General features: G+C 40.5%; 1 protein-coding gene across 5 annotated transcripts in view; it reads left to right on the top strand.

The window, feature by feature from the left end:
- Positions 1-511: 511 nt before the first annotated feature.
- SLTM (SAFB like transcription modulator) overlaps positions 512-22952 on the top strand; it is a 56165-nt gene continuing 33724 nt past the window's right edge. Inside the window, exons 1-3 of one of the 5 annotated variants that reach the window (XM_075208071.1) lie at positions 512-601; positions 17767-17851; positions 18263-18324. In XM_075208071.1, the coding sequence (XP_075064172.1) occupies positions 596-601; positions 17767-17851; positions 18263-18324 (153 nt within the window). In that variant the 5' untranslated portion in view covers positions 512-595. Of the gene's footprint in view, positions 602-10048; positions 10281-15873; positions 16037-17766; positions 17852-18262; positions 18325-22952 lie in introns of those variants that run through there. The other 4 variants (XM_075208069.1, XM_075208072.1, XM_075208070.1 and 1 more) reach the window with 4 other exon arrangements.

Genomic DNA, 22952 nt, shown 5'->3' with positions numbered 1-22952 from the left:
ATATGTTTGAATGAAGCCCTTGACATCAGTTTGCTGTAAATCTAACTAAAGGGTACAAATTTGCACCTGAACAAACCATATTGCGATGCAAGGGGTGCAAATGTGATTTTTCCTTTATTAATGCTGGGAAAATAGTGCCTGCCTTTGTATATAGCATACTGGGTAGTTTTATTGCTCTTCAGTGAATGAATTAGCAGCCATTGTATGGGTTCTAAATAAATAGAATACATGTTCACAGCCCTAAAATAGAAACCAGCTTACTAACAATCAGAACATACATGATCCTATGCAGGATTATGACATTTTTATTTTTATTAATGTACAAATAATTGCATTTCTCATCAGTTTATGTAATTTCCCGAATCTATGTCGCTACTAGATATTACAAATATATATTTTTTTTTAACTGCTTTATAACACCACTTTCCATATCAAACAATGCTTAAGGAAACCTATTTCAATTTCCTACTTACGGTAACAAATCTGTTTTCATTTTCCTCCTCAGATAAAGATGGCAGCAAAATGTTAAAACAACAGAAAAGGTCAGAAAACAACATTTTGTTGATGTGAAGTGACTGAAAAACAAACTCAAACAATGCTTGTAAGTTACAATACAGTAAACTAAATAGTCTACACTTATTAAAAACCTGTTCATGTATGCATAACTTCCTCTTCAGTTAACCATGTATCTGATGTGCATTAGTACATACTGTATAGTGTTTTACATTTTTCAACACTTTTTTTAATTTGTTTTTATCTAATTTACAGTTGTGGCCAAAAATATTGGCACCCTTGCAATGCACTTTTTTTTTTTTTTTTTTTTTTTTTTAAACTCCCAATTTCCTCTAAACCTAAGTTGAAATTAACAGTATTTGGTCCCCACAATTCTCTGTTAATATTGGAACCTTTTATTTTTTTATTCTGATTTGAATACTGTATATCATTTAAAAACAGAAGATGAAAAGAAATGGCATTGAGACCCAATGCTTAATATTTGATAGCACAGCCTTTGGTCAAAATACTGCAATCAACCACTTCCTGCACCTCTCTACTGGCAGTCTGGTCCACTCTTCTTGTGCAAACTGCTCCAGTTCTCACAAATTTGAAGGGTGCCTTCTCTCAACTGTTTTCAGATCTCTTCACATATTTTCTATGGGATTTAGATTTGGACTCCTTGCTGCCCACTTCAGAACACTCCAGAGTCTTGTCACGAACAATTCATGGGTGCTTTTTAAAGTGGGCTTGGGGTCATTGTCCTGCTGAAAGACCCATAGTCTTTGACAAACTTTCATGACGCCAAGCACACTTTCAAGGCACCCAGTACCAGATGCGACACGGCAACACTAAGGGGCATATTCAATTCCGATTCGCGGGATCGCGCCGGAACGGCCGCGAACGTAATCCGCGGTACCGCAATAACGTGGATTTTCGTTCGCAGCCCGTAGGGCTGCGTACGAAAATCCGCGTTATTGCGATACCGTATTACCGGCAGTTATGCGCATTTTCCGCGGTAACGCGTGTTACCGCGAATCGGATCGGAATTGAATATGCCCCTAAAAGTCAATCGGTGAGTGAACCTCCATGTTTGACTGTAGGGAGTGCTTCATTTTACTTCCTGTAAAGATAGGGATGATGTGATTTACCAAAAATCTCTAATTTGGTCTCATCCATCCACGGGACTTTCTTCTGACTTGTTCACTTGTGTTTGGCAAACTGCAGTCAGGCTTTCCAATGTGTCTCTCTCTCAACAGTGGGGCCCACCTTTAGACTCCTACCTTATACCCCCCCACCCCCTTTCATTGAGTTTGTGACTGATGGTGTGAGTTGAAACTGTCATACCTTGTGCCTGAAGGTCAAGTTGAATCGGTTTGACAGTTTATTGAGGTGCTTTCTACACCATTCGAACAATCCTGCTCTGCAATCCTTGATCAAATTTTCTCTTGCGGCAAAGTCCAGGCGAGTTTGGCTACGGTTCCATGGGCTTTAAACTTCCTTATAACATTACTATGTAAACAGGAGCATCAAAGTATCTGGAGAGTCTTCTGTCTGAACGCCACAGAAAATTATCTGGCTTTATTTTCTCCATGCTCGTAGCAGTAAACACAGTGACACAAAACAGAAGAATGAGGCATTTTCTCTATTCAAGCTTGTTTAAGGAGTAATTTTTATATTTCAAGCACCTGCTGCTTACCACAGGTAAATTCAGTTTCATAGTTAAGTAGAATCATCTACTTGAAATCTAGTTCTATCTAAGACTTGTAAAAGGTGTCAATTTTGTCCGTCCTAATGAAGGATTTCTGTGTGGCATAAGCAAAGACCTAGTACGTTTTTCTGCTTTTAATCTTTTATTCCACTGCAAAAGAATGTAGGTACCAAATGAATGTAGACAACAAAATATGTTTTAGTTTCAACAATTTTCAGGAAGAAATTGGTAGAATAAAAACTTCAAGTGTAACAATATTTTTGACATGACTGTAGATCAAATATGCGCGAACAAGTCACATGTGCATTATGTAATGTGTAAGATTGAACATAAATAATATGCTGTTGTGACGGGATGGCCTTTCTTTGCCATGGGTGGTTTACAAATTGAGGCTTTGCTGTTAATGACCACTCCTTGTGGTCCTGCTGGGCCAAACCAGACACTCACTGACTGTTAACTGGGCACCATTGTGGTGCCCTCAGTTGCAGGAGAACATTTGCTACTGCCACCATGCTCCTTCACTGGCACCTGGAAATGTTAGCTTTGGTGTGTGTAACTGCTGCAGCATCACTTTGCTGGTTATTGTGGCCCTCTGATGGCTCACTTTGGATCAGGACTGCTGGGTAGTGGGCAGATGGATAAAAGTGTAGCTTGTAACTGCAGGCCACACCCAGGAACAGAGCAGGAGATTTTGTAGTAGTGGAATTTATTTGCTCAGAAATAGTTGCTACACAACAGTTTTTTGTCCCCCCCCCCCCCCCCCCCACCCCTTTATATACAGTTTTGCACACATGCTTGCAGGGGGTAATCAAGCCATTTGTCCTTTTAACCACTCCCAATCTACCCTAAGTATCAGTTGGGCTTATGATCTACTTTTACATTACACTCACTGGCAAGGGACTGTGTCTCTCCACCTTTGCTCCATTAAGTATGGGCTGGGAGATTTTGTGGGCTCATGTTCATATCTTGTGTAAAATTGATTTCTGCATACCCAGAAAATGGGTATACGCATATGTGCTTATGCAGACTTGTGCGATTCTGGCACCTATCCCCAACTACACCTGAAGAGTTGGGCTGGGGGAGGGAAGCTGCATTCTAACATCAGCTGAGTACAGAAAAGCCTGCATGAGCTGCATTTGTGGAGGCAAATGCAGACCAGCAGAAACATGCATAGGAGGTGTATCTTTTGCAAATGCTTGCTGATGATGACTTATTGTAAACCTGGTGCATATGATACTAATACGGATGCATATCGAGATGTGATTGGCTCTGTAAATAGGCATACATATGCTCATTTCCATGCTGGTTTTTTTTTTCTTTTTAATAGTAATTTTATTCCCATTTTGTGATCAACTCTGTATTAGGCCCTTAATTTTTAAATCTCCCACCTAAACTAACTTGCAGGACTTTGTCCTCAGTGCCTAGTGCCACCCCTAAACAGAATTTGGCTCCAGTATCTGGCATCCAGACCCTGGGGCTGCAGTCCTGCAGATACCACAGCCAAAGTGCTTTGAGTTCAGCTGTGGCGTTTGCTCTCTGGAACCCTGTCATGATTCTTTACAGTCCTTCTGCCATTATCAAATTGGGCTCCGGAGATGCTACTTTATAATCCCCCAGTGGGAAATCAGGTTGCAGCATCCTCAATACCACCAGTTCCCTCTCCACTCACACTCCTGCAGGGATCATATGAACAATGTCCAGAGCAACAAGAATACCTCCTGATACTGCTGTTCTGCAGCCCTGTACTCTGTACGACAGTTCAACATGCTGCCTCTGTTGGACCTTCTTTTTTTATTATTTTGCTCTGCAGACAACTGTTAGGTCACTCATTGTGCATTGAATTGCAAAAGGCCAGATAGGGGCAGGTAGGAGTAGAAAATGTAGGAGATAAGTCTGCATGGATAAATTACGAAGTCTACTTTGATCAGTGTAATACGGCGGTTCTCAAACTGTGCGCCGCAGCTCCCAGGGGTGCCGTGGCGCTGTCACTGGGGTGCCGCGGACCAGACATAGAAAAGAGAGAGAAAACGTAAACTTACCAATCCGCGCGGCGCCGGGACCCAGCAGCCTCCTCTCTCCTGCAGCTGTCACTGAATGACGTCGGTGACAAGCTGATGCGAGAGAGAGGAGGCTGCTGGGTCCCGGCGCCGCGCGGATTGGTAAGTTTACGTTTTCTCTCTCTTTTCTATGGCTGGCGGAGGGCAGAGGAAGGGGACAGGGGACAGAGGGCAGAGGAGGCAGTGTGCCTGGATGCAGAGGAGGCAGTGTGCCTGGATGCAGAGGAGGCAGTGTGCCTGGATGCAGAGGAGGCAGTGTGCCTGGATGCAGAGGAGGCAGTGTGCCTGGATGCAGAGGAGGCAGTGTGCCTGGATGCAGAGGAGGCAGTGTGCCTGGATGCAGAGGAGGCAGTGTGCCTGGATGCAGAGGAGGCAGTGTGCCTGGATGCAGAGGAGGCAGTGTGCCTGGATGCAGAGGAGGCAGTGTGCCTGGATGCAGAGGAGGCAGTGTGCCTGGATGCAGAGGAGGCAGTGTGCCTGGATGCAGAGGGGCATTTTTGCATACAACTAAATAAGTATTTCTGTCGTGACCTAAATACTTATTACAATTTTTTGACCCAACTACTTCTAAAACAGGACTGCTCAGTAATTATTTTGGAGGGGTGCCTTGAAAAAATTTGGAGACTCTAAGGGTGCCACGAACTGCAAAAGTTTGGGAACCACTGGTGTAATAAAAATCTAGAAAAGCACAAAGTGACAGGTAACACATTTGTCCCTTTACTCTCATTACTAATACAAGACTATAAACTGAGCAGTAGTTTTGGACAAAAATGGATAAAGTTTAAAATGAATAAAAGGGGTTTTTGTAAAGTGAATCTTTAAGCGACGTTTCAATCTTTCCACCTTGAGCATTTTCAGGTGGATTCACAAATGTTCAAAACTAGAAGCAGATTAAAAACTGGGTATGACTGGAAAGATTGGGGTATTACTTGAGCAGAACAGGAGGTTCAAATTTTTATTCCTAGCTCTACTTTTTCCTAAAGCCAACTTCTTGCATTAGCTAGATTGAGTGTTGAAGGCAATATAAATTAAAAAGCCAGACTAACCTAATCAAGTCCAAGGCTAGACCTGGACTACGAGTGGGTATGGTGTCTTTCCCAAATGCACTTGTAGTTATGCATACTGGCAGATGATCGTAATCAATACACAAAATGCGAGTTTCTTCTGGTCCAGGAATGAGGGACAGTGTATAAAATAAATTAAGGCTTTTAAAGTGACTCACTCTGTCTCCTTGAATCCTATGAAGTGAGCAGCACTCTTGCTAAAACAGTTATGTTCATATCAGGTGAAGAGACTAAGGCAGGTGAATGAATCGGTTAAGAAATGGGAAAGCTTAGTGCATGGAAAGGGAGCTGTGCTGTGCATTGGTGGGAGAAAGAGAGATGGAAATAGTGTTTAAATAAAAAATCATCTGTATATATTTCCATGATGGAGTACAATATTTTGAATTATATATATATAAAAGTATGTTTTGTGGTTAAATATGATTTCAGGGCATAACTAGCACCTGTAGTATTGTACATGTACAAAAAATTGTTGTCAAAAAGGTGGAACTTTTTTGGGGGAATTCAAAATGAAATGAAAACTGTTGATTTAACCTATTTTCTAGAATTAATCAGCCAAAATCTTAAGGTAACCTAACCACAAAATTATCCAACCAGCTTAAAACATAGCCAAAGATAAAGTCCTAAATGCTGAGCCAGTCCAAACACCTGTCCTTTGTCATAGAAGAGTTTTCACCTTGTCTTTAGTTTAAATTCCAAAAATGTAAGATTCATGTGACAACACAGCTAAAAGATGCAAAATATAAATGTGTGCAATGCTATGATGTGAAAAACTTTACAGTTTGACATAGTCTTGTGTTAGGATTCAGTTGCAAGTTACTCCTTGAGTTATAAAATGGCAATGTGGGGACCTACCAATGAGATTTATGCTGGTGTTTGCCCCATGCATATATGATATCCTGTTACTTGGTGTTTGATATGATTTTTTTTTTTTTTTGTACAACTGAATGTGCCCCATTAATTTATTATTACTGGCCACTTTGCTCTGTTAATACCCCATTCATACTGCACCAAAATCCCGGGTTTTTGCCGGGGCGAGCTCAAACGACCCGGGTCTTGGTGCAGTATGAATGGTACAAGTTCAAAATCCCGGGTCTAAAAACCCGGGTTGCACAGAAAACATGCTGATTGGCTGTCTGCCTGCCTGTCTCTGGAGGATGATGTCATCGGTGGAAGCCCGTGGGAGATTGTAGAAGCTTTTTAGGAGAGATGGTGGATGGTGTACTCAACATCAAGCTGAAGCAGAAACGTTTTTTTAGGGAGAAAATTGCTTTTATTATTTCACAAAAAGTGTTTATTTACAGCAATTATAACACACTGGATGGAGGAAGAGGTGCATGAGCTGCTGAATGTCAGAGGGGAGGAAGAAATTAGAAGGCAAGTGACTGGGACTGTGAAGGATGCCACAGTGTACTACAACATCGCCAAAATACTCACACAACGTGGCATAAAGAGGAACAAGTCCTGAACAAATTGATGAGCGATGCGGAGGAGATGAAGCGATGATACAGGGCTTCCAGCAATGCCGTGGTGACTTCATGCACTAGAGTGCACACCGTGGATATCCCCACTCCAAACAAGCAGGAGATTGTCCGGTATTCTCCAGGGGTAGCATACCACCACAACACAATAGAAAGGCGCCTACATGGTGGAATAGGTTTCCCAAAGTTAGTGGCCTTCCTGGAAAGTGCTGGGGTAATAAGGTCCAGCACATAGTTAAATGTCCGACGTGACATTCTGAAGTGTTGCATCCATTGCTGTTCCTCAAACGCTTCCACAGTAGACCAGAAAGCTTCTCCGTGGCTACGCTTTCTGGCACGCATGGTTCGGTTACTGGCAGCACTGAATCTCAAAATTGAGGCAATGCTGGCCCTGAGAAAAGCTCTCCTCCTGCGCATATACAGACACTGAGTTTTCTTCTGTTGTGCCATAAACTTCGCCTTCCTTCCTCCTGAACTGGGACTGTGCAAGAGTGCACAGTGTCAGCAGCTGCAGCAAACTCTCATTTGCTGCATAAAACAGCAAAAACACACTAGTAAACATGAACTCTGGGCTACACAAAAGTGAGTCGTCGGCCATGATGAAAAGTAATGTGGTAAACAATCACCACCCACTTTTGCATCATCTTTATGCGTCAACAAACCAGTCGCCTTTCAATGACATCACCTTTTTTCAGCCAATGAAAACTGCTCTGGTGATGACTCCCACAAATTGCCAGGGCACAGACTTGTGCAGTATGAATGGGGTCAACCCGGGAAATTCCTGGGTCCGAGATGCAGTATGAATGGTGTTTCTGAGCTGGGACGCTCAGAGCCCCGGCAAAAACCCGGCTTGAAAAACCCGGGATATTGCCGGGGCGGCAGTATGAAAGTGGTATTAGTGACTCATGTACTGTGACCTTAGATGCATGTTTGTATTACCACCATAAATAAGCCCATTCTAAATTACAACAGATTATGCAAATTATCTGGCACAGCAACCAGACTATACACAATGCTGAACAGCACATTTCCTATCTAAAGGGAAACAATTCTTACATACTTATGTATGTTCTACAAATGTGATATTTACCAAGCAAATAGTTGCCAGATCTGCCATTTAAAACTGGATTGATGAACCATGTGAAAATGATATTAATTAATTGCAATATAGCTATGTAGTACAGAGCATAAAATGTCTGCATACCCTTGAAATTGCAGGTGTTTGTGATGGGAAGTGAGAAATCAAGATAAATGATGTCTGACCTTTTTCCACATTTAATGTGACCTTACAACCAACTTAATTCAATTGGAAAACAAAAACAATTTCTCTATTAAAAAGTGAAAAAACAAAACCTACAATACTCCGGTTGCACAAGTGTGCACACTAGAGGGGCTGTAGCTGTGTTCACACTTAACCACAAGATGATAATCACATTCAGAATTATGTTCAAAGGTAATTGGCATACACCTGCCAGCAGTGAAAGTGATTTATGATTAAATCCAAATAAAGATCAGCTGTTCCCAGGGGCGGGCTAGGCCGGGGGGCATCGAGGTTTTTTTTTTTTTTTAACTCCACTTACTCGATTTTTGATTGTCTGAAACATGTAAACTCTGAACATGACTATTCATCTCTAAAAAGCATGTTAAAATGCAAGAATATATTCCCTTTGTATTTGCGCTCTAACATGTATTAAACACATTTTAGATGCCTGTGTGTGTGTGTGTGTGTGTGTATATATGTATATGTGTGTGTATGTGTATGTATGTGTATGTATGTATACACACACACACCGTATATACTCGTGTATAAGCCAAGTTTTTAGCATATTTTTTACGCTGAAAAAGCCCCCCCTCGGCTTCTACTCGAGTCGATGGTTTTCCGTGGGCCTCGGCTTATATTCGGGTCGGCTTATACTCGAGTATATAGCTTTAGGGAAATTTGTTAGGGTTCTATGTATCAACCTATAGTCCCCTGACAACTGCATTTTTTTCTGGGGGGGGGGGGGGGGAGAGAGATTAACACATAAATGGTAACAAGGCTATTTATTAATGGAGGACTATAGCAGCTATGTTCCCAACCTCTTCAATCGCAAATCCAGTCCCTCTACGTGTCTACGGCGACTGTATCTTTAACTTATTTATCAAGCTCTGATTTTTGCAGCTGGATCCTGGCTGTAATAACCTATTAGGAGAGCATCTCAGTAAAGGGATCTTAGGATCCCTGCTCTGCAGTCTTTGGGGCATATTTAAGATGCACCGCTTAATATGAAAGATAGTTTTCAATCCTCATCGCATTAATAAGGATTGAACTATCATATTTATCAAAAAATCGTCAACGGGGACTGCAGTCACATTAAAATGCTGTCCATGAGAAGCTTATCACTTTTTCTTCGAAGAGAAGAGGCTGATAAAAAGAACTGTCTTGATGACCTCTTCCTGAAAATCCTAGTTTGCATACGCCGACTGAAAGTATTGGGAATGCACATGGAGAGCCATTGTAGTGTGACCGTGAATCATATGACGGGAAGTGATCACGATTCCTCCACACATGTGCTGTACAGCTCTTCAGAGTGAAATTTTACACTTAAGAAAAATGTACGCCAGCTTCAGCTGGTGTACATTAACATGGGAAAAAAAATGATTTTTTTGTACATTGGTAAATAGCGTTACTGAGCAGTTGCCATACACTTATGAGGACTGCTCGGTAAAACGAAGACACATGCAAAGCAGCAGATATGTAATGATCATAAATCAGAATTTAGCGGATTTATCATTTAACTGAGGATTTATGTTGGGGAAAACACAAAAGGGCCTATACCATATTCAGCCATACCATAGACACCTGTAAGTAAAATAATTGGAATCACTTTACTATAGACTATTCGCTAGGAGGTCAGAGACACTGTCCCAGCTCAACAATTTTAATAAACTGACACATTACTTAATTTTCATTGCGATATGAAATGAAAATGAACATTTGCATTTGGTCATAAATTAACCCTTTAATACACATCAGTTGTCCTGCTGATCAGAATATCAGGTTATAAAGCCACCTGTTCTACAGGTGAAAACATATGTGAGTACATACCCTAAGAGCAGACCAATGTTTTGCAACACATTTTACTTTCATACCACAAACTGCTGCAGTGTGAAAGGTAGAGGTCCCCTCCCCGATGTACACTAGGAGGGCCTTCCCCTTGTTAGAGCCCGGCTCTCGCGTGTGTGTGACGTCACATGATCATAGAGGGCGTCTTCGCCTCTGCTTGTCCCTGTTCATCCGGCGAGTGCAGCGGGACGGGTTCTGTATCACTCCGTGATTGTGGCGTTACAGGCTGCCATGGCTTCATCATCCAGCAGCCCGCCTGACGGAAGGAGAGTGTCCGAGATGCGCGTTATCGACCTCAAGTCTGAGCTGAAGCAGAGGAACCTGGATGTGACCGGGGTGAAGAACGTGCTGATAGCCAGGCTGAAGCAGGTAGGAGGAGGCCTTTGTTAGTAGTGCTGGGCCTGGTGGGGGGCAGGGAACTGACCGAACACCTCCATTTTCTCTTGGACTCTGTTGGTCTCCTGTGTGTGACTTACTGGAATTGTGTCGTCCTGTGGCCTAGTAGCCGTAGTACTTGTATGGCGGCTGGTAATTACAGGTTGTCTGGGCCTGCTTTACATGTATACCCCTTAGGTGTACACATGCGTGCTCTGATGTCCCACCTGCATGCACCCACTCATGCACCACATTACCAGACGTGCAGTTTGTCATGTCTGCACGATTGGACATAGTTACGACTCCTGCCATTTGTACACTGAATTTCTGTTTATCTTTGTGTCTGTAACTGCCATTTTCCTTTAGTTGGATGTTCTCAACAAAACAGTAATTGCACCTTGTTACTATACTCCATTACTAATCTTTGATATATATATTTTTTTAACTGGGCATATGTGACAGTTTATGGTTTTGTAATGCTCATGTGATGCTGCTATATGTATGACATTTAAGTATATTTCTGTGGAAACTTAACTCTGTAATTCGCTCATTAGTAAAATGTGTTAAATAATGCATCATCTATTGTAAATTAGAGGGGATACTAAGTGTAATTAAATCCTTTGGCCTAAATAATTGGCTTACAACTTTGTGACTTTATAAGGTCTCTGACAGAAGTTTAGCAAATGTGCCAGGGTTGCACTTTCTTTTAAAAAAATTTTTTTTTTTTAATCACTTGCCCCCACTTGCTGGCCAAGCCCCCTCCCTCAACCCGCTACAATAGTGTGTTGGTGGGGGGTGTAGCATGCAACTGCTCTACCCTATGCTCCTTGTTATGGAGCTCCTCTGTGACTTACTGTGTGTAGCCTTATAACTTAAAGGAATGAGTACTTTATCACCTATATAACATTTCCTGTTACTGCTAGGGTACCAGCTGTTATGACCCTTCTCCCACAAATCCAGTCCCAGACTAACCTGCCAACAATTCTTGACATCCTATACCAGAACAAGCTTTATGCAACTGTATAACTGAAAATTGCAGTGCAAAACACCTTTAAAAAAACTTCATGGTTTACCAGATAATGCTTAAAATATACAAATTTAATAATAAAACTAAACGGATATAATCAATAAAAATAAAAACAATGATGTATGGGGGAAAAAAAATAAGAAACTACCCTGTCAAACAATGAAACTAGGCACATTTACACAAGTCATTAGTTAACCAATCAATGCATGTATGGTTTACGCAACTAAAAAAGTCATAGGGAAGCAAAATTATTTTCTAAGAGGAAAATCCATCTCAATCAAAAAGTAGCACTGATAGTGAAAAGATATATGGTCAGATTTAGTTGCTCCCAATAGGACACTGCCTAAAACCCAATCGCAATACTAATATCTACATAGATTAGTGATTGTGCTGAGGCATTGCAATGTGGATTATAGGTAATAGCAATTGTTCGTACCTGCCGAGTTAGTTTTAATGCCATAAGCAATCCAGACTTCGAGAGTTTCTGGGTCAAAGATAGTGACGTGACTAGAGGCTGCTGTACCGACAGTTAATCCCGCCAGTAACTTTCACTGGTTCGATTGTTTCACTTGTCAATCCAGCAGTCCAGTGACGGTGAGGATATGACTGTCAATAGAATCTGGCGTTAATAGAGATCACACTCCCATGACTGGCTGGCAGTAGAGTGTCACACTACTTCTGAAGATTCAGTAATAAAACCAGTCCCCTCTCCCATCAAGCTAGCAATTAAACAAGCAGATCCGTACTGTGGAATATTTATATTGGTCCCAAAGACTCTCTATCTAGTGGCACAATTCATGCAATAGGTAATAAACCGCAGCTAGCAATCCTCAATGGTGTACAGCGAGTGCAAATCCAGAGACACTGGCAGGGTAAGATCCTATCAGCCATGTAGCCACTGACGCGTTTCATTACGGAATATAGTTTCTTCTGAGGGGATAATGTAAGAATTCTCATTATTCCCTCTAAAGAAATGATATATTTAATATCTGGAATCTTTTTAATTGCAAGAAAAGCTGTGTTCATTGGTATCAATAAAAATGAATCCCAAAAGTTGTGTGCCAGTAATAAAAGAATATAAAATGTTGGCGCCTTGATCACCTGACTCCTGAGATTTTGTTACGCAGCCCTACTTTTGAAACCACTTTTAATACGTTTACTTCTCCAGCAGAATGTAGCCAAATTGGTACAAATTTGCAGGTCCTATTTTTATCATCTAGGTGGGTGTGATTTTATTTCAGTTGTCAGGCATGGTGTTTTTAAAGCATAATTTGTGGGCTCTAAGCCTTCTGTGGGATGTATTGCCTGTCTTGAGGCAATTCTTGGAGTAACACCTTAGAAATTTCACTCAAATCTTTAACTGTAAAATTAGTGTTTGTACAAATTTAAGTAGAATTCTGACCAACATCCAATGTTTGCATCTGACATGTGCTTTTATATTATGAATAACAGGATTTAAACTAGTTTTTGTTTGCTTTCTGGTAGAAAAGTGTAAGGCTACCTTGTTGTGCATTTATTTTGGATTGCATTCCCATTATTTGCATCTTTTTGCTGGTTAAACTATGGTCTTATTGTTTTTACTGTCAGACTTTATGCACAAGTAATAGACAAATTACAATAATATGAAGACCTACAGGCGCTTATAAATATTCTTTCTAAATAAATAATAAAGATAATACTTAAATTTGGTGATGACCACCCTCCGATTTCTTATTTCTCACACGTATTCATGTGATCATGGAACAGAGAGAAAAAGGACAATATAGTGTGATACAGTCCAATTAATATATATATATATATATATATATATATAACAAAAAATAAAAAATAAATAAATGGTTCAATAGACACAGAAGATCTTCTCTTATATGTAGACACCCCCTATGGTGGGGTACTCACAAGAGTCAGATGAAATATGGGCTCATCAAAAGATAACTTGTCTTTTCTTTTCATATAGTCTCCATCCATGGGATATTTCCATTGACACGAATTTTAGATGTTTCACCAGCATAAGGGCAATAAGGGCATTCTTTTTCGTTTTACTCTCATGTGTGGTTGGTATTTGTATGCATCTCTCACTTAGAAAATCTAATTGCAAGGATTTTCTGTGTACCATATTTGTATTTTTTAGAATATCGCTAAACCGGATATGATGTCACTATGTCCAAAAACCGGAAGTGACATTGCACTGTTATAGTTAGAAAAGTTTTTTTTTTTTTTCTTAATGAAAGGGAAAGTAAGAATAATTATATTCATCTATTGCTTTTATGTGATATTAGTAACTGGATTTGGAATTGCTGATATATGGAAATTATGATGTTTCACCAACCTAATTGAAAGAATGCCCTTATTGGAGGGTTTGAATATAAATAGCCTATAGGAAAGATCAGTTAACTATGCACCTTGAAAAAGACCAGTTCGGGTCAAAACATGTTGGAGCTTGTTTATTGCTGATTTTAATATCTCTTACACTGAATGGATGTTTATGTTTTGGTGTACTCTGCATGGGAACCAGTTTGGAAACTTTGTGGAACCTTTACCAACTGCCTGAATATTTCATCTATCTGGTATGAGTAGATATACTTTGTTTTTATACTATATATCGCTGTGATTATATGAATAAATTTTTATCCAAGCAATATCACACTAGAGATATTTTATTTCCTTTTTTATGCTGGTGAAACATCTAAAATTCGTGTCAATGGAAATATCCCATGGATGGAGACTATATGAAAAGACAAGTTATTTTTTGATGAGCCCATATTTCATCTGACTCTTGTGAGTACCCCACCATAGGGGGTGTCTACATATAAGAGAAGATCTTCTGTGTCTATTGAACCATTTATTTATTTTTTATTTTTTGTTATATATATTAATTGGACTGTATCACACTATATTGTCCTTTTTCTCTCTGTTCCATGATCACGTGAATACTTGTGAGAAATAAGAATCGGAGGGTGGTCATAACCAAATTTAAGTATTATCTTTATTATTTATTTAGAAAGAATATTTATAAGCGCCTGTAGGTCTTCATATTATTGTAATTTGTCTATGAATTGTTGGGAAGTTGTGTATATTCCCTTTGAATTCCAGCGGGCGGCTGTTAAAAGTGAAGCGCTATTTGGATTTCACATTCCGTTTTTACATTGTACTTTATGCACAAGTACATGCACAGGAATAAATGCTATAACTGGAACCAAAAACGTTATGAATGTTTTTGTAAGTCCTTCAAAATCATGTTCTTAATGCAATTTTCATGTCTTTATACATGGTACATTTAGCTCTGATAGGTGATAGCATATTTATAGAAGTTTTTCATTGCCACAATGTCATGAGAACAGATTGTGAGCATGGAATGACCTGGAGCTGCAAGGTAGTGGTGGAGTAACCCACAGACAGACATAGGAAAGTTAAAACCCTGAGTTTATGACTCGGGTCTTGTGGATTTTGTTGGTTGGATTTGAACTCCTCTAAAGTCCATCCTTGGACACGCTGTCATGTCACCCTTTGGTCTGTGAGCCCCCAGAAGATTTAGAATACTTTTTAAATAGGAAATTGTTTTGGATATAGATGTGAATATTAACATTATCATTTTTATTTTATTATACAAAACGCAATAGAGAGCCAGTGATGATTTTGAATATTTCTTTATGCCTCAAAGTACCCAATATAGGTGAATAAACCCCATGAAAATATGCAAAGATGAAAAGTTCTGTAGGTTTGATTTGGAATAAGTTCTTGTTTCCACCTTCATTCAGATTCTTAGTTTTATTCCTAGTCTTTTATACCTTCAGTGTTTTTGAATTGTATGACCTAGAAAACAAAAAAATGTATGGTGTAATATGTAACAGAAAATTATTTACACCTCCAAAAACAGTGTAGGAGACACTACACCCTTTATGCATTTACTAGAAATGATCGTATATAGGCATCTAAAAAGTTTTCTTTTCCAGTGATGCAAAGGAATATTTGCTGACACTGAAAACAATTTCTTCTGATGTTCCAGACCACACAATGACTCCTGATTCAAAGTTGTATAATTTGTACATTCACCAATAAAGTAAATCTTCTTTTTTTTTTTTTTGTGTCATACAAAACACTGAATATATGAGAGAAGGCTGCTAATAATTTGAGCTAATGTGGAAGAAATAGCTTATTCTAGATGTAAGGAAGTTTAATGGAAGAACTGTAAATGGGGTTAATCCGCCTATATTGGTTTTATGTCTACTCATCACAAGGACCATCACCTGCCCACTACTGTGTTTTGTATTCCCTGTGAAGTGCTGCATATTATGTTGGCGTTGTATAACACAAGACTTATAATACGTAATTTTCTAACATGTGCACTAATCAGTCATAGTCTGTAATATTTATTTGTCAAACTTTTACTAGAACAAAGCTGACTGTATGTTAAATAACGGCCCTAATGACCTATGGCGTGAAATGAATACAGTGTTATGTAAGGTAGTAAATAATAAGCGGGGAGGAGTGTGTGAGAGCACGTGACCTGGACATCCGGGGATTGCAGCGCGAGAGCTCCTGTCACGTGACGCGGCGACATTTCAGTGCCCGGATCGAGGCGACTAAAATGGCTTCATCCAGCAGCCCGACCGAGAATAAGAAAGTGTCCGAGCTGCGCGTCAGCGATCTCAAGACTCAGCTGAAGCGGAGGAACCTGGACTTCACCGGGGTGAAGAATGTACTGGTGTCCCGGCTCACGCAGGTAGATCTCGGGGAGGAGCTTCTTGCGGCTGGCTGGTGGGGAGGCCTAGTTAGCGCCCAATGGCCTCCGGCTCGCGCTCTGCCTCCTGCCAGATGAGTGCCCGGAGCGCGCTTGTGTTCTCTGGTCCAGCGGAGACTGTTAGTGTATCCCTGTGCTATCGTGGTCTCTTCACACTAATAACGCCGACGTTGCTTCATGTATGTGAGCCCGCCGGGGATTGCATTCATCTAAAGAAAAATACTTTTATTTCTGCACGCGAACAGATTTGGGGTTTCACTCAGGTTTTCAAATATTAAATCTCCTGCATCGGCCCAATACACTAATTCTACATTTGAGTATACATGGTTCCTTCACTACGCATATAAGCTGGCGTCGCTCATTTGTATGGTGTGCTCCTATTCATCCTGATACCCGTTTTGTAGCATGTAGTAACTTTATGCAATTTAAAAAATGTGACTGTTAAGCTGCCAACACACACTATTTACTTTCGCTATTCGGACATGTTAAATGACTAATGTCTTTGGATCTGCAAATCTATATATTTCTATCTTCATAGCTGTGTTTTTTTTGTCATAATTAAACTCCTAATTTATGTTGCACAACACTGGTTTAATATAACTATAGTAGCTCATATCTGGATTTGATTTAAAATATTTAAACATACTAAATGGTCTAATAGTTAAAAGGCATTCATAGTGGCATCCTTGATAAAAGAATTAGATTATCAAGGATGCCTTGATAAAGATTGCTTTAATTGAAACGTGTCGAGAAGGGGCAGGCACCAAGAAAGAAGCACACACCGAACAGCTTGGACTCACTCCAATTCCTTGAAGTCTGTGGATAAAACGAGCCAGTCACCCGATTGTGCGGGAGAAATTTTTATCTACATGCTCATATCCATCTGAAATGGGGTAAGAGTCCAACCTTATTAGTGAAGTTTTTTTCCTTACTTTTGGCAGCTCAAGTTTTTTTTGTCTTCGATTCTTCTGCATTTACATACGTGTGTTTTGTGCAATAAGTTTTTAAAGATAATGCACTATTGGCAATATTTTCCTTTTGGGTATATGTCACAAAGGGATTACATGAAGGAATCTATTTAAACAGTTGTGAGGTTGACCACGCAATATTTCTGAATTACACTGTTTTGAGATTCACATCTCGTAAGTTTAAACCCAGAAGGGGGTGGAACCCCATCACGTGGTGGTGTTACTGTACAGTTAAACATATCAGAATAATTGGGCTATTTGAGACTATTGAAACCATTCCTACATGTTACGCTATGATATGATTTTGTTTATTTTCATGTACACACATCTTTGGCGGAGATCGTCAGAATTTTATATGAACTTTGGCCTTATTGAAATCCTGGATCCTTTGTGTTAGCAAAACAAGTTTGAACTATTTGAAGTGTCATATTATTGAGACTGATTTGTTTGTGATCATCTTTCAGTTTATTTATACTGTATAGTGGGAAGTGCCAGCTCTATTTCCACATTAGTTTATACAGATCATTTAGAGCACATTGTTGTAGATTGTGTGCTGGTTAATAGAGAGCTGCTCCTATTTTGTCAGCGCAGATATACCAATTCTTTGTTTTATACTAAATTAAATGTATTTTAAATCGAACAATTACCAGCAAATTTCATTGGATTAACTTTGTTGCATTACTCTTCTGCAAAAAAAATTGCTAGGTGCTTCATGTTTACTTATACATTTTTTTTTCTTTACAGGCAATTGAAGAAGAAGGGGGCGATCCTGATAATTTTGAAATAACTGCTAGTAGTGATACACCTTCAAAGAAACTGAAGAGCAAAGGTCTGTAGCCAATAAGAAAACTATCACATTATTTGTTTTTGTTAACATTAAAACTGGTAACTTCATTTGTTCAGTTATACTATATTACAAAAATAGGGGAGTAATACTCTACCATCTTACACCGTCGCCCTTCCTATCACACAAGGTTATTGAATTAAATCCTTCTGGTTTGTTTAGTTTGGAATAATGTGTGGGGAGTGTGTCTCCTACACCTATACACCATTGTATCACATGTTAAAGTGCGTTTGTGCCAACGGACATGCCAGATATCATGAATACACTATATTATCGGTCATAGCTGACATGTGGGAGAGATGGATTTAAAGTACCTCTTGAAACGCCTTTTTACTGCTATGAGCTTACTTGTGTAATTTCTTTTTAATCTAATTTTGTGTTGTAATATGATTTCAGGTAGAAAGCAGGATGCTGATGAGTCTGGATGTGAAGCTTCTATGGAGGAAGATTCTGCTAAGGTAAAACTCTATATACAAGGCACACTGGAAAACCTATTTAATAAACCTACCTTAATTGAAGGTTAAATACAGATATATCTAATCTGTAGAAGGCAACCTTGGCTCTAAATGCTAATTGGTTTGTAGAGGTTAGAAGTCCTAAATCATGATCGTGCCATTTCTAATTGGTTGCATATAAAAACAGTTAATTTAGTCTATTCCTGATACACACCCAGACAACCATGACATAACCGTCCAGTGTATAAACATTTCAAATAAATACCACTGATTCCATTCGGATCGGGAAGCTGTACAGTTAGACCAGACTTTAAAATAAGTTAATTTCTTCCCTTTAGAAGAAAATTTTATGAGCTTGTCTATTGACAAGAGCTAGACAAAATGATGCAGAGTTGACAAAGGAAGTCTCTTGGTTTTTAATATGTGCAATTTAGAGGAGAGCAGATAATGGGAATCGATGGAAAACCTTGTAGTACACCATGGGTTAGAATAAGGTGCAAAAGTAGGCGTTGTGAATATGGAGATGTTGGGGGAAACGAAAATTCGATCATAAGTGCCCATGCATTAGTGGCTAGATGGGCCAATTTGTCTTAACTTTCATACACATTACATGATCTACACAAATGAGTAGATCAAACCAATGCTACCGTGTATGTTTATACATTCTGCTTTGTGTTGTATATTAATTTGAAAAGGCTAGGATAATTTAGATTAAAAAACACATGATGTGGTGATGACTTAATTACGAATAATAAGCAGATGTGGGCTGTTAAGAAATTTCACTGAATTAAGCTTTTTCACATTTGTGCTTCTCCTTGTCTAGGCATTCATGTCTGTATAATGTTTATACCTATATTGGAAAGGTTATTCTTCAATGTGGCTGTGTACAGTCATGGCCAAAAGTTTTCAGAATGACACAAGTATTGGTTTTCAAAAAGTTTGCTGCTTCAGTGTTTTTATTGTCCACCCTCCTCTTGAGGATTGACCACAAGTTCTCAATGGGATTAAGGTTCGGGGAAGTATCTTGACCATGGACCCAAGATGTTGATGTTTTGATGCCCGAGCCACTTGGTTATCACTTTTGCCTTATGGCAAGGTGCTCCATCATGCTGGAAAAGGCATTGTTCATCCCCAAACTGTTCTTGGATGGTTGGGAGAAGTTGCTCTTGGAGGATGTTTTAGTACCATTCTTTATTCATGGCTATGTTCTTATTCAAAATTGTGAGTGCACTCCCTTGGTTGAGAAGCAACCCCCACCCGTGAATGGTCTTGGGATGCTTTACTGTTGGTTTGACACAGGGCTGATGGTATCGCTCACCTTTCCTTCTCCGGACAAGCATTTTTCCAGATGCCCCAAACAATCTGAAAGGGGATTCATCTTGGAAAATGACTTTACCTCAGTCCTCAGCAGTCGAATCCCTGTACCTTTTGCAGCATATCAGTCTGTCCCTGATGTTTTCCTGGAGAGAAGTGGATGCTTTGTTGGCCTTCTTGACACCAGGCCATTCTCAAAGTCTTCGCCTCACTCTGCATGCAGATGCACTCACACCTACCCGCTACCATTCCTGAGCAAGCTCTGCACTGCTGGTGCCCCGATCCTACAGTTAAATCCACTTTAGGAGACCGTCCTGGTGCTCGCTGGACGTTCTTGGGCCCCTGGATACCTTCTTCCCAACTATTAAACGTCTCTCCTTGAAGTTCTTGATGATCTGATAAATGGTTGATTTAGGTGCAATCTTACTAGCAGCAATATCCTTGCCTGTGAAGCCCTTTATGTACAAAGCAATGATGACTGCCCGTGTTCCTTGCAAGTAACCATGGTTAACAGAGGAAGAACAATGATTTCAAGTACCATCCTCCTTTTAAAACTTCCAGTCTGCTGTTCTAACTCAATCAGCATGACAGAGATTTCTCCAGCCTTGTCCTCGTCAACACTCTCACCTGTGTTAACAAGAGAGAATCACTGACCTGATGTCAGCTGGTCCTTTTGTGGCAGGGCAGTGGAAATGTTTTTGGGATAAAGTTTGTTGTCATGGCAAAGAGGGACTTTGAAATGAATTGCAATTCATCTAATCATTCTTCATGACGTTCTGCAGTATATGCAAATTGCCATCATAAAAACAGAGGCAGCAGACTTTGTGAAAAATATCATTTTCAATGTTTGGCCATGACTGTAGATTAGCCTTTTACAGATTTGTCATTGTGTTTGAAAAGTGAAGTGGGGGGGGATGTAGAGAACAGAGTTTAGAGATAGGGGTACACTTGTTTCGTTCAAGCATCAGCAGAAATGTGTGTGCGTGACATATAACTGAACATTTTGTGCGTGATACATTCCCTTTTTCTTGTCTAATGTTTTAGAACCGTGATTGGAACTCTGATAGAATTGTATTCTAACATGTACTCTTATCGATCGGTACAGCTTGATCATAAAACTGAAGCATGTTAATGCATCACTGGCTAGTAATATTGTTTTCCTTTCCCTACTCAATGGCAGCCCACACAGTGGGTTAATCCCTAATCAACTAGTGTAGACAGGAAAAATTTTGTCCCACCTGGCCCCTATAAAAGGTAGCTCCTTTTCTTCCTATATCAGCAGTGTGTAGGACAGGTAGTGTAGTTAGTGTTTGTTTTATTTTTTATTTTATTCGAGAGGGCTTACCTCTGAGCAAAATGTTGGGATGATAGTACCAGCAGGGCAAGTGCTGAGACAAGTCTGCCTCTTGAGTTTAGCAGGACTGCCGGCGGGTGCGCACACTTGGAAGTAGCGCTCGCGTCAGGGCGCCCGCACGCATGGCAAGGTCACGGGCGACTCTCTCGGAACCAGACTGGTGTGTCCTTACCACAGACGCCAGTTCGATAGGCTGGGGTGCTAGCATGCAAGCTATGGTCACGCAGGGCACTTTGCGAGACGAAGAGAGATTTCTTCTGGGAAACATCTTAGGAGATGAGAGCGGTCTGGCGTGCGATTCAGTACTTCCAGCCCTATCTACGAACCAAGCATCTACGAGTGTTCTCAGACAACAGGACTGTGGTAGCCTTCATAAACAAGCAAGGTGGTACCAAGAGCAGGGCAATGTTGGCCGAAATAACCACATTATTGGAATGGGCAGATACGAACCTGACATCTCTCAGCCCTTCACGTAGCAGGCAAAGACAACGTAGTGGCAGACTACTTAAGCAGACACCAAGTCCACCCAGGTGAGTGGGAGCTGCACAAAGAAGTTTTTCAACGTAAACAATGCAGATTTGGATGGCCACAAGAAGCAATGCCAAGGTACCCCTGTTCTACTCCCGTAACAGAGCCCTGGGGATAGATGCCCTGTCAATGAAGTGGAACTTGAAGCTGGGGTATTTGTTTCCTCCCTTTCCAGTCATCCCTCAGGTACTCTGAAAAATAAGTAAAGAGAAGGTGGAGGTGATAGCAGTCCTCCCGGCGTGGCCGCGGCGCCCTTGGTTCGCTGTAGCACAGATAATGTTGCTGAAACATCCATGGCCAATGCCGGTGAGGCCGGACCTCATACATCAGGGTTCAGTTCTACATCCAAATCCAGACTCCCTTGGTTTGATGGCGTGGAGAGTGATCGGCGATTGCTGAAATCCAAATGTATCTCTGATGAAGTAATAGACGTTATAATTCAGGCCAGGAAAAAGAATTCCTCTGATTTATTACAGAATTTGGAAAAAATTAATTAGTTGGGCAAGGGACATTGCGAAGGATCCCATGTCTGCCAGTGTGCCGGATGTGTTCTCAAAGATGGTTTTGTTAAAGGACTAGCACCCGCAACGTTAAAGGTGCAAGTATCTGCACTTCGCATCCTTCCTGGTATCAATCTATCATCTCAAGGTCTCGTCTTCCAGTTTTTTCAGGCACTGAAGAGGTTACAACCAAGGCTGAAACCATTCTTGGCCCCTTGGGACCTTAATATTGTCTTGGACGCCTTAACCGCTTATCCTTTGGAACCCTTGCAAGACATCTCTCATGTGGCTGACTCTGAAGGTGCTCTTTCTGGTGGCGATCACTTCGTCTCGTCGAATAAGGGACATATATGCGTTATGGTGTGAAGAACCCTTCCTGAATATGTATGAAGATAAAGTAATTTTGAGGACGAATCTGGAGTATATAACCAAAGTTGTATCTTTCTTCCACATCAATCAAGCATTGATTCTGCCATCTCTCTACCCTCGTCCCACTAATAGTGATGAAACACGTCTCCAGACTCTAAATGTGGTGAGAGCTATATCTGCTTACATTAGCTAGACAAAAAATATTAGGAAGACCAAGCAACTATTTGGACTTCCTGAAGGTCCTCGCAAAGGACATGCCCCATCCAAACCCACATTGGCAAAGTGGATCAGAGAAGTGACTGCACAGGCCTACAGGGGGAAAAAGGGCGTGAAGGTGCATTCAACTAGGGCGGTAGCGACCTCCTGGGCACATAGAACCCATGCATCTGCATCGATGGTCGTCATGGCACACTCTCTAAGCATGATCATCATGATGTTTCAGTCTCTAAGGAGACACAGTTTGGGAGAAAGATTCTCCAGCAAGCGCTGTGAATAAGTTTTCTGTTTGACTTTATTGAGGTGTTGGTTTTATTGCCCTCCCGATTATTGTACTGCTTTGGTATATC

This window comes from Mixophyes fleayi, chromosome 4 (assembly GCF_038048845.1).
Source record: "Mixophyes fleayi isolate aMixFle1 chromosome 4, aMixFle1.hap1, whole genome shotgun sequence".
NCBI classification, from domain to species: Eukaryota; Metazoa; Chordata; class Amphibia; order Anura; family Limnodynastidae; genus Mixophyes; species Mixophyes fleayi.
Note: the sequence above shows the minus strand (reverse complement) of the source record. Positions and strands in the feature narration are given on the sequence as shown.